The following is a 14430-nucleotide window of genomic DNA, read 5'->3' on the forward strand; positions in this document are numbered from 1 at the left end:
ATTTTACCTTAAATTAAGCAGTCCTATTTTATTAATTTGATTTTAATGTTAATGTAATATTAGACTAATATGATAAATTCAGATACACAAGGTCTTAACTCATTATAATATGACTGATGACTGAAAGTCCCAAAATATTTTTAATTCAATTCACTCATTAACATTTAATTGTATACTTTACTCACTCATTCAACTCATTAATAATTTCTTCCTTTACTAGCTCCCACCCTTTCTCTCTGATGATTGTCTTTGCTCTAAGCTGCACTAACTGGAGGTTTAGTTTAACTGCGGTTAGTGTAAATAATCATTAGGACTCAATGCTAACAATACAAATTACATTTATATTGCTATATGTCAAAATATCATGAATATAAAGCATGCTACCATTAAAAAGGTGCTGAATAGAATACATTAAAAAATGTAGATAAGCATAAGAACATCAGTTCAGTGTACATACAGTGTAATGATTATTCAATCAAATGATATATATTAGCCCTGTGAAGGACTGGCGTCCCCTCCAGGGTGTATTCCCGCCTTGCGCCCGATGATTCCAGGTAGGCTCTGGACCCCCCGCGACCCTAAATTGGATAAGCGGTTACAGATAATGGATGGATGGATGGATGATATATATTATGGAATACATGTTAAAAGCAATAAAGATAACAAAGAGGGAAAATTCTATTCATATGTCAAGCCCTGTGTCAAGGGTCAAGGGATGTGACAGGGCCTGACGTCAGATACTTTAACTGCTGTTATTCCGTTGGTTAACATGCTAGCATCAAAAATGTTAGCATGGCAGCAATTTCAGAAACCTTTGTAGTCATATTTTGGATTTACAACAATTTATTTATTTATTTATTTATTTAATTAATTGTCAGTAACAGTTCAGGGTCGTGGTGAGTCTGAGCTCTGGAATCACTGGGCGCAAGGTGGGAACACACCCTAAAAGGGGCGCCAGTCCTTCACAGAGCAACATACACTCACACATTCACACCTATGGACACATTTGAGCAGCCACTCCATCTACCAATGTGTGTTTTCATTCAACATGCAAAACAAAAAACATACAAAGCAAGCTTAAAATCATACAATTCAATGAGAAAACTCAACTTTGATTTCCATTTGGTCAAATAATATCACTCCCTCAAACCTTCAAGACACACTGCACATGTTTTAGGTATTGTTTTATGTAATAGTGACAGGACCCGACAAAAACCTGTGGACATTTGTAAAATACTATTTATTTTCAGAATTTATGACTAATTTCATGTTTTTAATTAATGTGTCTGAATGATAACAACTTAAAGTGATCATTTATGGTGTTGTTTGTCCTAAAAAAAACTTTTACCACAACAAACTATGAAAAATGTAGCTTGAATTTGGTTGGGGATAGTCCAATTTTCGGGATTTGTCATTTTAAAAGGTTTATTTAATTAATAAATAATAAAAAAAACATCTTTGTGCCACTGCATAGTAGTATATACGGTTGAATATTTTTTATTTTTATATAAAAAAAAATTGTCACATGAGGTGAAGTGTCAGTGTTTTGTTTCCTCAGAATGTAACAGCTGATTCTCCTCTAAGCAGGTCCCACACCTGGGGACAGCCATTTTTATAAAAGGTTTAGTCCAGAAGCTGTGCTCAACATAGAGAGCCTTTTTACACCTGGCATTAACACAAGTTTTGGTGATCAGATCACGTTCAGATTTCACCTGTTCATATGAAAAGCCATGTGTAAACAGGCCCAGAAGTTAACTACCACAATGCCTTGCTGCCTGTGCTGACTAATGAGGAGATAGTGTTTGAGCATAAAGTATTAATAACCAGTATTTGAGCAAAAAGATATAAGGCAGAAATATGTCACAACGTTTAAAGGATACTGATGCACTAACACTATGAATTAAATGTGTGTGGTTAATACAAGAGGTGATGCAACACAGTTTTAAACATGCCCCCGCCACAACATTTTGAGACATGTTACTTTGTGTTACATTGATGCACAGCTGTGTGATCTCACACAGTAATGAGTTTTGAAGATAATCATTCATTCATTATCTGTAGCCGCTTATCCAGTTCAGGGTCGCGGTGTGTCCGGAGCCTACCTGGAGTCATTGGGCACAGACATGGAACACACTCTGGAGGGGGCACCAGACCTTCGCAGGGCAACACACACTCACACATTCACTCACACTCACAACTATGGACACTTTTGTCCGTCACAATTCCACCATCAGTCACCATTCCACCCACCAATGTGTGTTTTTGGACTGTGGAAGGAAACTGGAAAACCTGGAGGAAACCCACACGGACACAGGGAGAATACACCAAACTCTTCACAAACAGTCATCTGGAGCAGGACTCGAGCCCACAACCCCAGGACACTGGAGCTTTGTGACAGTGACACTACTTGTTGCGTCACTTGCCACCCTGAAGATTATTATTTTATTTAAATTGCTTGTTTTCCTATTAGAATATTAACTTTTAATTCCATTTTTAATTCCACTATCCATATTGCATGTTCTCTCTCTCTCTCTCTCTCTCTCTCTCTCTCTCTTAGGCCACATCATTGCTGTTTCAGAAACTGTAAATAATTCACCTAGTTATCATCTAAAGCCCTGTATTGTGTTCTTCTCTGAGATAAGCTGCCTGAGTTAGATCACTTCAGCGGACAAGGAACCACAAAGAGCAAAAGCGGGATGGATTATGACCAAAACCAGCCGTTCTATACAAGAATGTCAAGACAAGTCAGAAACTTCAAATGTAGAGAAATTTTCACATGGTAAGTTGAGAAAAAACTGCCTATTTTATTTTATGTTTCACTCATCTCTTCATTGATTACAATTATCAAAGTCTGTTCATGCCTATGTTTCTAAAGTACAAACTATTAAAAGGTTAGAATGCAATAGAAATTATTTCCTCGTCCAAGTTAAGCCTAAACCTAGAAAAAACACATGTTCAGTTCTGAACGAGCACTGGTGCTTTGAGAAATGGGTATTAACAAGTTAAATTACTTGAACTTTATACTTAAAATGTTTACCTAATACATTTACTCCTACTCAATGTAATTTAATTTTTACACTTAGGTCTTATGCATTCAAATATAAAGTTACTAATGTGTTTTTTTTTTGTTAGTTTGTATGTTTTTAATTAGTGACAGCATCATTATTCCTTTGTGATTTTCACAACACTGATCTTAAAGCTGTAACATTTTATTTGAGAGATTTTAAAGAGAGAATTATAAAGTCAGTTAAATAACTCTGTGTTGATAAATACATGATTTATTGTGAAGTTTCTTATCAGTGTGGTTAACTTTATTAAAGTTTGTTCAGTTACTCAAGTCACTCAAGTGTATACTCATGCTCTTTGTATGTAAATGTGTGTGTGTGTGTGTCAGGGGGTGTTTGAAAATGGTTTTACATTTACTTGAGTCAGTATTTTAACCAAGTAACTAATATTTTACTTTATTATAGATGCAGCCCACTGCAGCCATTTCTGGGTACTGCAGTTTAGTTTCATCCACTAGGTTTAATCCACTAGTTTTATCCAATAAGATAAGAAACTGTAAGACAAGACACCATGTTTCCGATCCCAAAATAAATTGAAGCACTGCAGTCGTATTGCATACAATGTTTATATAAAGATTAAATTGTATATATATAAACCCAATTTCTAGTAAAGCTGGGACACAATAATAATAAAAACATGATGGGCAACATGTGTGGTTATTTAACTGGGAATTAATTTGTTTGTGTTTGTTCCAGGCAACTGCTGAAAACTTTATTGATGGGTCAGGGTCTGTCAGTACTGGTCTGTGGCACTGCAATAACCTCACAGTACCTGGCCACAGACCACCACCTGGATATTCCTGTGCTCCAGATCACCATCAACTTCTTCCTTCTGTTTATCACCTACACTACAAGATTGTTCTTCAGATCAGGTCTCTTTCCTCTCTATTGCAGTAATCTAGTAATATACAATATTTTTCACAAATATGTGCAAGTATAGTAACTTTAAAAAAAAACACCCAGTCAGTGTTTTTTTTTTTTTATTAGAAACATGGGATGAGTTGTTTTGATTGTGCATTGTCTTTTACAACAAGTGCATAGAAAAGATGTTTTTGGCCTTTTTGGGGACTTAGGGCTCAGTTACGACATTGCCAAATGTTCTGTGTGCCGGACATGGCCCAATTCTTATGAGCCAGGCTTGACTTGTGTTACGGCATGTGTTGTTTGGGCCAGATGTTGGTCAAAATTTGATTTGGCCCAGATTTGATCCAAACGCACCTGACATCTGGCTCATATAAAGTGGAACTGTGACTGAGATGAGGCAGCCAGACTCACCCTGAGTCAATTCCACATTCAAGGCCAAATGTAGGCCATAAGAGAATTGCAGACGTGGGCCACATTTGTGCCAAACATTCATTGTTATCTGGGTCTAGAATTGAAAACCAGAGCTTCTCCTCTTCACTCGTGGGCTCTCAGCTGGAACTGAGTTGTGGTTGACCACTGTGGTAACTTATGGAAAAAAAGGGGTACGATATGTCCTCTTTAAGAATTAAATCATAGTAACATAAATTTCCAGAATGCAAATTTTTTAATAAAAGTGTATATTCTAGCAAATGACACAAATTTTTCTTCCTCTATGTAACACCATGATGCCTCTCTATTAATGTAGGTGACGGAAATATTTTGCAGATATTAAAAGAGAAATGGTGGAAATATATGTTGTTGGGCCTGGTGGATGTGGAGGCAAATTATACCATTGTGAAAGCGTACCAGTACACCACGTTAACCAGTATACAGGTGAACGCCTTTCCTATAGAGTGGAATCACTGCTGTGATTCATTGCTACAAAAGTTGTTGGTGCTCTTGCTGTTTGAGTAACTCTACTACTATTGCTGTTTTGCAGCTGTTGGACTGCTTTATTATCCCAGTACTTATGATCCTGTCCTGGTACTTCCTGAAGGCACGCTACAAAATAATTCACTACGTGGCTGTGTGTGTGTGTTTAGCTGGTGTGGGAGCCATGGTCGGAGCTGATCTCCTCGCAGGCCGGGACCAAGGCTCGAGTGAGAACACTGATCATTTATTTTTTGATGTATGCTTTGAAATTGTTGTGTTATCTCTCAATTGTCAAATGTCATCTCTAATCTGTTTATCTACAAAATGGTAACTTTATATGTGAACATATGTAGACAGATGAAAAGCTGCAGATATTTTAATGAAGTCCATTGTAACAAATTGAAACAAACCTTTACTTTCTCTATACCAACAGCCAATAACATCTTGCTGGGAGATGGTCTGGTTCTCCTCTGTGCGGTACTGTATGCCGTGTCCAACTTATGTCAGGAATATGTAGTGAAAAACCAGAGCAAAGAGGAGTTCCTGGGAATGCTGGGATTGTTTGGGACGCTGATCAGCGGCATACAGCTGTGAGACCCGTTTAGTTGTATTTTAGTTTGTTGTTGAGATAAAATGTATGCGTCTTTAGTCAGCTATACAAACCAGCATGCTATGGGGCAAATAGGCAAAGCATAATAATCCCTAAAATCTCATTAGAATTTTATTATTTATCATTCATTTTTTCATTTATTCATTTATTTTATTATTCATTCATTTTCTGTAACCACATTAGTGAGTCTGGAGGCAGGAACACACACTGGACATGGCACCAGTCTATTTATTGTCATTCAATTAGTTATATCACATAGCTGAGCAACAACTATGAAATGTTAAAGTCATTTATTTGTCCAACACTAAAGAAACAAAACCACACACACACAAAAAACATATAACATCATCAAACATTTCACTGCTAGGTGTACAGTGTAAAACTATATGACAAATAAACCTAAATTAGAAAAAAAAACAACAACTAATATTAAAAACTGTTAAAAAGGGGGCAGACCTAATGTCCAGTATTGTTCCACAGTCTTGGTGCTGCAACTGCAATTTTGAAGACCTCAGAGACATGGAAGAAGAATGAGGTTTTAATTCATTCATTCATTCATTATCTGTAGCTGCTTATCCAGTTCAGGTTCGCGGTGGGTCAAGAGACTACCTGGAATCATTGGGCGCAAGGTGGGAATACACCCTGGAGGGGGCGCCAGTCCTTCACAGGAATGTGTGAGTGACAAGACACACCTACGGACACATTTGAGTCACCAATCCACCTACCAACGTGTGTTGTTGGACTGTGGGAGGAAACCGGAGCACCCGGAGGAAACCCACGCAGACACGGGGAGAACATACCAACTCCTCACAGTCAGTCACCCGGAGCGGGAATTGAACCCACAACCTCCAGGTCCCTGGAGCTGTGTGACTGCGACACTACCTGCTGTGCCACCGTGCCGCCCGAGGTTGTAATTAATCTGTGATTATAAGAAAGTGCAGCTCCATTTAGTGCCTTAAAAACATATAAAAGAATCTTGACCAGTCACACAGCTCTAGGGACCAGTAGGTTGTGTATTCAAGACCTGCTCCGGGTGACTGTCTGTGAGGAATTTGGTGCATTCTCCCCGTGTCCGTGTGAGTTTCCTCCCACGTTAGGTAGGTTGATAGGTGGATTGGAGACTCAAAAATGTCTGTAGGTGTGAGTGAATGTGTGTGTTGCCCTGTAAAGGACCGGCACCCCCTCTAGGATGTGTTCCTGCCTTGTGCCCAGTGATTCCAGGTAGGCTCTGGACCCACCGCGACCCTGAACTGGATACAGATAATGAATGACCTGGACCCAAAAACTTAAACTGCCTAAACTGTAATGATGTTGTCTTTTTCATGGTGTACCAGGATATTTTAAATTAAACTCTAAACATTAGCCAATGCAGGATGAAATGAGGGCATGTATAACCTTCTCTAAATAAGTGCAGATTCATTTTAATTTAACTGGAGAAACACATCTGCTATCCAAAGTTTAATCTCATTCAGACACACATTAAAACACAAAAGTAGGCAAAGGTCAGTAGGCCTCAGTGGGAAATTGATCTGTTTACAATCTAACAGTGAAATTGGTTATTTCCTAATGATACAACCAAAAGGCAATATTGTCAGAAGAGTATGAACCTAATATTAATTGCTTGAGGTACTCCATGCCTGATGGTAATAACAGGAGGAATACAGTTTCCTTAAATGCAAATGGTGCATGACAATAATAAGACCTAAAGCCAAGTCTGCACTCCCTCACCAAAACCCACTTGTGTTCAGGATGACTGAGGAGAATACTGTGATCAAACAGCACAGTTTGAAGGGTAGATTATATTATGGATTATATTCAGGGGGTTGGATAATTCTGAGACTGGTGCATTAATTAATAATAGCTTTTTTTGTGGTTGTTGAATTTGGATTACCCATTTGTTATATTAGTTTTGCTGAGATATTCAAATGTGTATTTCTTTTATTAATGTTTTATTGCAAATAGCTGAAAATGTACATTTAGATTTTGCAAATAAACGTAATTTGCAATGGGATTTGAATAATTTTGATTGCAACTTAACTAATGTATTGAACCTGTATAACGTACATTATATTTTATATAAAGTATATTATTATATATATTCATTGTGAGTGTTGCAATCCATATAAAGCTATGGAAATTATGCCCATGGGAGACTCCGTCTAAGGTTTCAAATCTGTATATACATAAAATCTCTCTAGATATTTTTAAAATTAACTATCAAAATGTAAATAAAGGTAAATAATGACCGTTTATCCAGGGTTTAAAGAGTTAATTCATTATATCTTTTCTCTTTTTTTCCTCACTTAAGAGGTATTTTAGAGCATGTGCAGCTGGCAACTATTCAGTGGACATGGCAAATCGGTAAGACTCCTACACGTAGTCAATGAGTTAATCTCTTCCTTTGGAGACACTGACTGCAAGAATCCTGTTGTAAAATGATTATATATTTGTTTCTATTATATCGTTTCTTATGGTTACACATGTAGATCTGAATATAAGTCAATATATATATATAAACTGTTCTCATGGTTTATTTGATTTGGTGGATGTTCACCTGTTTCCTCAGCTCTGCTCCTGAGTGGCTTTAATCTGTCCCTGTACTGTCTGTACAGCTGCATGCCAGTGGTGATGAAACTGACCAGTGCCGCAGCAGTAAACCTCTCTCTGCTCACTTCGGACCTGTTCAGCCTGTTCTTGGGCCTCTATTTATTCCACTACTCAGTGAGTACACACATGAATCTTTTGGTATAGCATAGCAGGTCATATATTATCCCTCCCCACTACAGGCTAAGTTTCAATTCCTAGCTCCAGTAGGAACATCGTGCTATACCACTAAGAGCCCTTGGTAGGAGGCCTAATGATTTATAAACCTTTATCTGTATAATTATTATAACTGCTGGTACAAAATTGTGTAAATGTAAATACAAGAAAACACCACTTAAGAGTAAACCTGAAATGCTCAGAAAACCAGAGCACTCTTCAGCTTTTCTGAAAGGAAAGGAAAACTGAATAAAAGGTTACAGATACAACAATCAGAGATAGTAAATACTGTCTTCACATTGTATGCATTGTTAACACTTAGGCAAAGGTCACTCTGTGAAACAATCTGGTCACTGTGTCCTGCTAGTCATTGATCACCTTGTAAATGCATAAGCTTCCTTTAAAATTGATAATAATCTTTTCAAATGAGCAAAAATCAAACCACTTTTATTATCATTATTATTATTGTTATTATTATTATTATTATATTGTTTGATTATGGGTAGAAGGTAGAGAGAAAGACCCCAGCAATGCCACATCCATCCATGGCAGGGAGTTCAAAGAACATAACTGAGCATAGTTCAATGGGTAGGGTGCTCTCCCAAAAGTCTCTGTTTACTAATTAATCATTTAAGCTACGACTCTCTGAAGTTATTTCCAAGCAGAGAAGTGTATTACTTTGGGCTGACCACTGGAGGGGCTGAACTTAACCCCCGACCCCACACACACACTCCCTCCAGTATTGGGTTGTAGCAGCAGAACTGCGTTTGTTGAAGCTATCTCACCATCCATGGGATGAGTTTGAGTGGTTTTTGGTCCAGAACTACTCATCAGAAACTGACACATTCGAATCTCACAACCGTGTTCTAACATCTAATGTAAAGGCTTTCTAGAAGATTGCAATCTGTTGCTGCAGTGATGGGGAACAAACACATTATTACCTTTAACATCAGTAAATTGTAGTAGATCTCACAAATATTTGCTCCCGGACCACATGAATGCATGGACTGACTACATTTCTGTTGCTGTTCCCTCCTCAGTTCTCAGGACTCTACATTATGTCCTTAGTGGCGATCATGGTGGGTTTTATCACATTCAATGCTGTCCCTATTCTGTACTTGGCTCCTGAACCGATGTGTGTGGAGCAAGGGCATGACAACCAGGCACACGTGTTTGATGAAGAGGCTCCAGGATGCTGCACAGCTGACACCTCTGAAGATCAGGAGAAAGAGAAAGACAAGACTGATTCCAGTTGGAGAAAATGTCCATCAGATAATAGAACATGTATTGTTATAAGTAGTACTGAAATGTAGCATTCAAACATTTGTAAACACCCTTTATACTTCATTCATTCATTCATTCATCTTCTGTCACTATTTCATCCTTAACAAGGTCGCAAGGCAATGTCAGTTCATCACTGTGCATAAGACACACACACAGTAACTTACAGACAACTTTACAATTCCCATATGAAAAAGATTTATAAAAACACATGATTCTTTTTGTATACACCTCAATGTACAATGTATCAATATAACATATTATCAGCCATACATACATGAACAGCATATATGAACAATCTATATGAATTTAATATATTGGTCGTTCATATACAGGGGTTGGAGAATGAAACTGAAACCTGGTTTTAGACCACAATAATTTATTAATATGGTGTATGGCCTCCTTTTGCGGCCAATACAGCGTCAATTTGTCTTGGTAATGACATATACAAGTCCTGCACAGTGGTCAGAGGGATTTTAAGCCATTCTTCTTGCAGGATAGTGGTCAGGTCACTACGTGATGCTGGTGGAGGAAAACGTTTCCTGACTCGCTCCTCCAAAACACCCCAAAGTAGCTCAATAATATTTAGATCTGGTGACTGTACAGGCCATGGGAGATGTTCAACTTCACTTTCATCTTCATCAAACCAATCTTTCACCAGTCTTGCTGTGTGTATTGGTGCATTGTCGTCCTGATACACGGCACCGCCTTCAGGATACAATGTTTGAACCATTGGATGCACATGGTCCTCCAGAATGGTTCGGTAGTCCTTGGCAGTGACGCGCCCATCTAGCACAAGTATTGGGCCAGGGGAATGCCATGATATGGCAGCCCAAACCATCACTGATCCACTCATCCATGCTTCACTCACGGACAGTTCTGGTGGAAACAGGAGAGTCGAGGTTTTATGCTTTTTGGATACGATCCGGGTTAGCACCCGAACATCCCTTTCAGACAGCTTCCTCTTGCGTCCACAGTTAATCCTGTTGGATGTGTTTTGTCCTTCTTGGTGGTATGCTGACATTACCTTGGATACTGAGGCTCTTGATACAAAGACTTGCTGTCTTGGTCACAGATGCGCCAGCAAGACGTGCACCAACAATTTGTCCTCTTTTGAACTCTGGTATGTCACCCATAATGTTGTGTGCATTGCAATATTTTGAGCAAAACTGTGCTCTTACCCTCTGCTAATTGAACCTTCACACTCTGCTCTTACTGGTGCAATGTGCAATTAATGAAGACTGACCACCAGGCTGGTCCAATTTAGCCATGAAACCCTTCCACACTAAAATGACAGGTGTTTCAGTTTCATTGTCCAACCCCTGTATGACATACATATATTGATATATATTAAATGTATATAATGTCCAGATAAACTAAGGCAACTAGCCTTGTTGTAGCATGTATCTCCCTTGGCTATGATCAAATTATATAGCATATATATGAGAACCAGTGAGGACCAGTAAGAACGAAATCCAACTCCCAGCCATCAGGTTTTAAATGGTCTTGCATTGCTCAATAATTTCAGTGCGTTAAGCTGGCCTCACTGTCAGGAATCAGAGAGTCTGGTAATGACTACATGACTATGTTTAGCCAGCCTCAAGGAGAGTCTGGTACCTTTTGCCACTTAATGAAATTTGACTGACACAATCACACGTCTGGTATATTAGCATGACCTGTAGGTGGATGCCAATAGCCAATCAGAATCCATCTGGCTGAATCCTGACAGTGGAGCCATCGTAACGTATTTGAAGGTATCAAACTCTCAGTCAACTCCGTCTGTTTACATGTTTCTCCTGCTCCTGGTGTGTCCTGTCCCTCATAGTAGTAAACAGAAGTAGAGTACACTTTATAAAATAATATATATTTTTTCTGTTACTAACATTATGAGATTAAGTTATATCCTGTATGAGTATATTCATGTGTGATATTTGAAACAAACAAAACAGCTTGAGAATGGATTGATGATTTAGTGATTTATGATTACTTTTTATGATTGTGGAATGAACTCCTGATAGACACATGTCCTAAAAGGTTTGATGGCTATGTTTACGCATCACTTAGCAAAGAAATGACCAATGTGGTATCTACATATTGTTATGGGAGCTAAAGCTTTAAATAAACTTGGGATGAAAAAGAGCTTTGGAATAAGCAAAGTGACTGAGAAAATGGTCATATACTCTGCTTAGAGAGTGAGGACTAGGAAACACTCTTTGGGCTAAAGAGAAGTTTACATCTGCTAAGTAATCACTTATCTGCCCTCTGGTATTAGGTTGTGAGGTAACCATGCTACACTTATGCTTACAGTGAACAAACCACTTGAATTACAGTTAGTTTTATTAATCATTTTATTAATCAGCAGCATTAATCGGCTATAGATTGAACACTAATCTGCAGTTATGTTGAAAGTGTCTCTCCAGGTACTCCTAATGAAGTACTGAGCAAAGGAAATTGTCGACTTTTTCAACCTTCTGGGTTTACAGATGAATCCACCACATCATCTGGCCCCCAGTGTGGGGCTTGAATGTCTCAAGTTAGTAAGCGTCCTGGAATTATGGGGGATGGGGGAACGATGGGGCAAACATCGGAAAATTAGGCAGATGATTTTTTTGGGGTGAGAGACTAAACTTTAATCCAGTCTTCTGGGTCCTTCATGTGACTGGGAGCTTTGTGGCAGTGTGGCTAGTTTCCTATGTTGTTTTCTTGCTGTTTGGTTTGCTGTTTACGTTTAGGTTCAATCTGAACATTGTTCTTCTGGAGAATAAAGCATCCCAACACTGGACTGTGGAACAGTGGAACCACATTCTCTGGAGTGATGGAACTCTAGCCAAAGCCTCTGAGATGAGTTGGAGTGGGGTTGGTGATTCAGACAAATCATCCAAAATCAGGACCTGATATCAGCAGTCAAATCCTCACGAAAATATTCCAACTACTATTTCCGGCTGCTCTGAATTGCAGAAGCTGTAACTGTAGCAAAGTGGGGCAAGCTTCCTGTAAATACCCTTCATTTCAAGAAATGAAGCATGAGCAGGAGTCCACACATTTTTGGCCACACAATGTATTGTTAAATATTAAGTTCTTTGCCAAAATCACATTCAACTTAGTTACATTACACTTAAAGTTAAAATTCTACATTCAAACTTAAAAATGTAGTAGTTTATAATGAAGTGTCAGGGAACGCTTTATGTATTTTTATTTTTATCTTTATGTTCAGGATGCCATGGTGGCGCAGCAGGTAGTTTCGCGATCATACAGCTCCAGGGACCTAGAGGTTTTGGGTTTTGGGTTCAAGTCCCACTCCAGGTGACTGTCTGTGAGGAGTTTGGTGTGTTCTCCCTGTGTCTGCACAGGTCTCCTCCAAGTGCTCCAGGTTCCTCCCATGGTCCAAAAACATACTTTGGCAGGTTAATTGGCGACTCAAAAAGTGTCCATGAGTGTGTGTGTGTGTCGCCCTGTGAAGGACTGGCAACCCTCCAGTTTTATCTTCCACAATAAAAGTGCAGGAATAATGAGTCATAAATGACAACATTCATTCATTGTTTGTAACTGCTTATCCACTTTAGGGTCGCAGTGTGTCCAGAGCCTACTCAGAATCACTGGGCACGAGGCAAGTACTGACAATATGTCACACACAATGAAAAACCTCTTATGACACTGTTTTGTGCTATGTCATTGCTGTGTCAAGTATTTGTAAACTACAGTTAAGTATGGGTACAGTTAGAGTGGACTTTGAAGCCATTATTTCATTATAAAGTGGTGATATGGAATTACTAGAACTCCATGTCCTTTGTTTTATATTCACTTCACTGCTTCAGAAACACTGCATCTAATGTGATCCATGAAAACATGTCTGCTGAAAATAGAAGTATACACTGGAAAAATTAACCACAAAACCCAGATCAAATATCTATGTATATGTCATAGATGTTTATTTATTTGTTTTGCTTTTTCACATAGATTACAAGTTACTTTCTATTTCCATTTTATAAGAAATATGCAAAATTAGGGGCTGCCAAGTAGCACTGTATGTAGTTTCACTGCAACACAGCTCCAGCATCTCAGGGTGCTGGTACTGATCTTTGAGCTTGTCAGTGTAGGTTTACTCCAGGTGCTTTGAAACATGTGCTGGTAGGTGTGAGTGTGTGATGCCCTACCTACCATTTATTGGCCACAGACGCTCCATCCACAAGTAGACAGAAAGTCTTATACATTCAGTGCATAAACCTGGCTTCACTGTCAGGATTCTGCCAGTTGCATTCTCATTGGTTCTCTGAACATAAGCATATACGATCTTCCAGTTATTATTTAATATTGGCATTGGTCCGACTTTAATCGTCTCCTTCTACACGTCAGGCCAACATAGCAGGTCCTTTCTCATGTCAGTCAAATTTCTTTTCCTGCAGTATCTGGCACTTTTGGCCTCATTAACTGGCGAAAGGCATTCTCCCTAGAGTCTCCTGTCTTACGCCCAATGCTTTCTGCAAATGCCCATGTACAACGTGCCTGTTGTGGTTATCAAACCTCTGACCATCAAGTCCCATGGCCGCTTCTCTAAGCGTTTGGCCACAGCTGCCCCATAGAATACAACAGTTACAGAAGGATGAATGAATGCAAAATGATTTCAGTCTTAGAAATTGCATTTTCTGCTTCTGAAACTCCAAGTAATCCCAAACTGTGGAGCTTTTCTTCTAGATCTCAGAGATGAAAGCATTAATTGCTGTTGGCCTATCAGGTCGCAATGTTGATGGGAGTCCCATTTTCTCTGAACCCTACTCGAGGCCACTCCTGTTGTCACATTTATTTTACTTCAGCTTGGCCTTCCTTATGTGGGTGAATTATCTCTGGAAAATTGAACAAATTTTGTTTTAACTGAAAATGAAATCAATGAACGCTGGTCTCTGACTTAAGCAAAAGACATTCAGGCTTCCTGAACGACAG

General features: G+C 38.8%; 1 protein-coding gene across 1 annotated transcript; it reads left to right on the top strand.

Moving 5' to 3' along the window:
• The first annotated feature begins 2696 nt into the window (after positions 1 to 2696).
• slc35f2l (info solute carrier family 35 member F2, like) lies at positions 2697 to 9524 on the top strand. The gene is made up of 8 exons (XM_066644985.1): positions 2697 to 2779; positions 3762 to 3937; positions 4675 to 4802; positions 4909 to 5068; positions 5275 to 5431; positions 7760 to 7812; positions 8018 to 8172; positions 9252 to 9524. Exons 1-8 carry the CDS (start codon positions 2697 to 2699, stop codon positions 9522 to 9524), a joined length of 1185 nt encoding a protein of 394 aa, XP_066501082.1.
• The last annotated feature ends 4906 nt before the right edge of the window (positions 9525 to 14430 follow it).

The sequence above is a fragment of the Hoplias malabaricus genome, chromosome 1 (genome assembly GCF_029633855.1).
Source record: "Hoplias malabaricus isolate fHopMal1 chromosome 1, fHopMal1.hap1, whole genome shotgun sequence".
Classification (NCBI taxonomy): domain Eukaryota; kingdom Metazoa; phylum Chordata; class Actinopteri; order Characiformes; family Erythrinidae; genus Hoplias; species Hoplias malabaricus.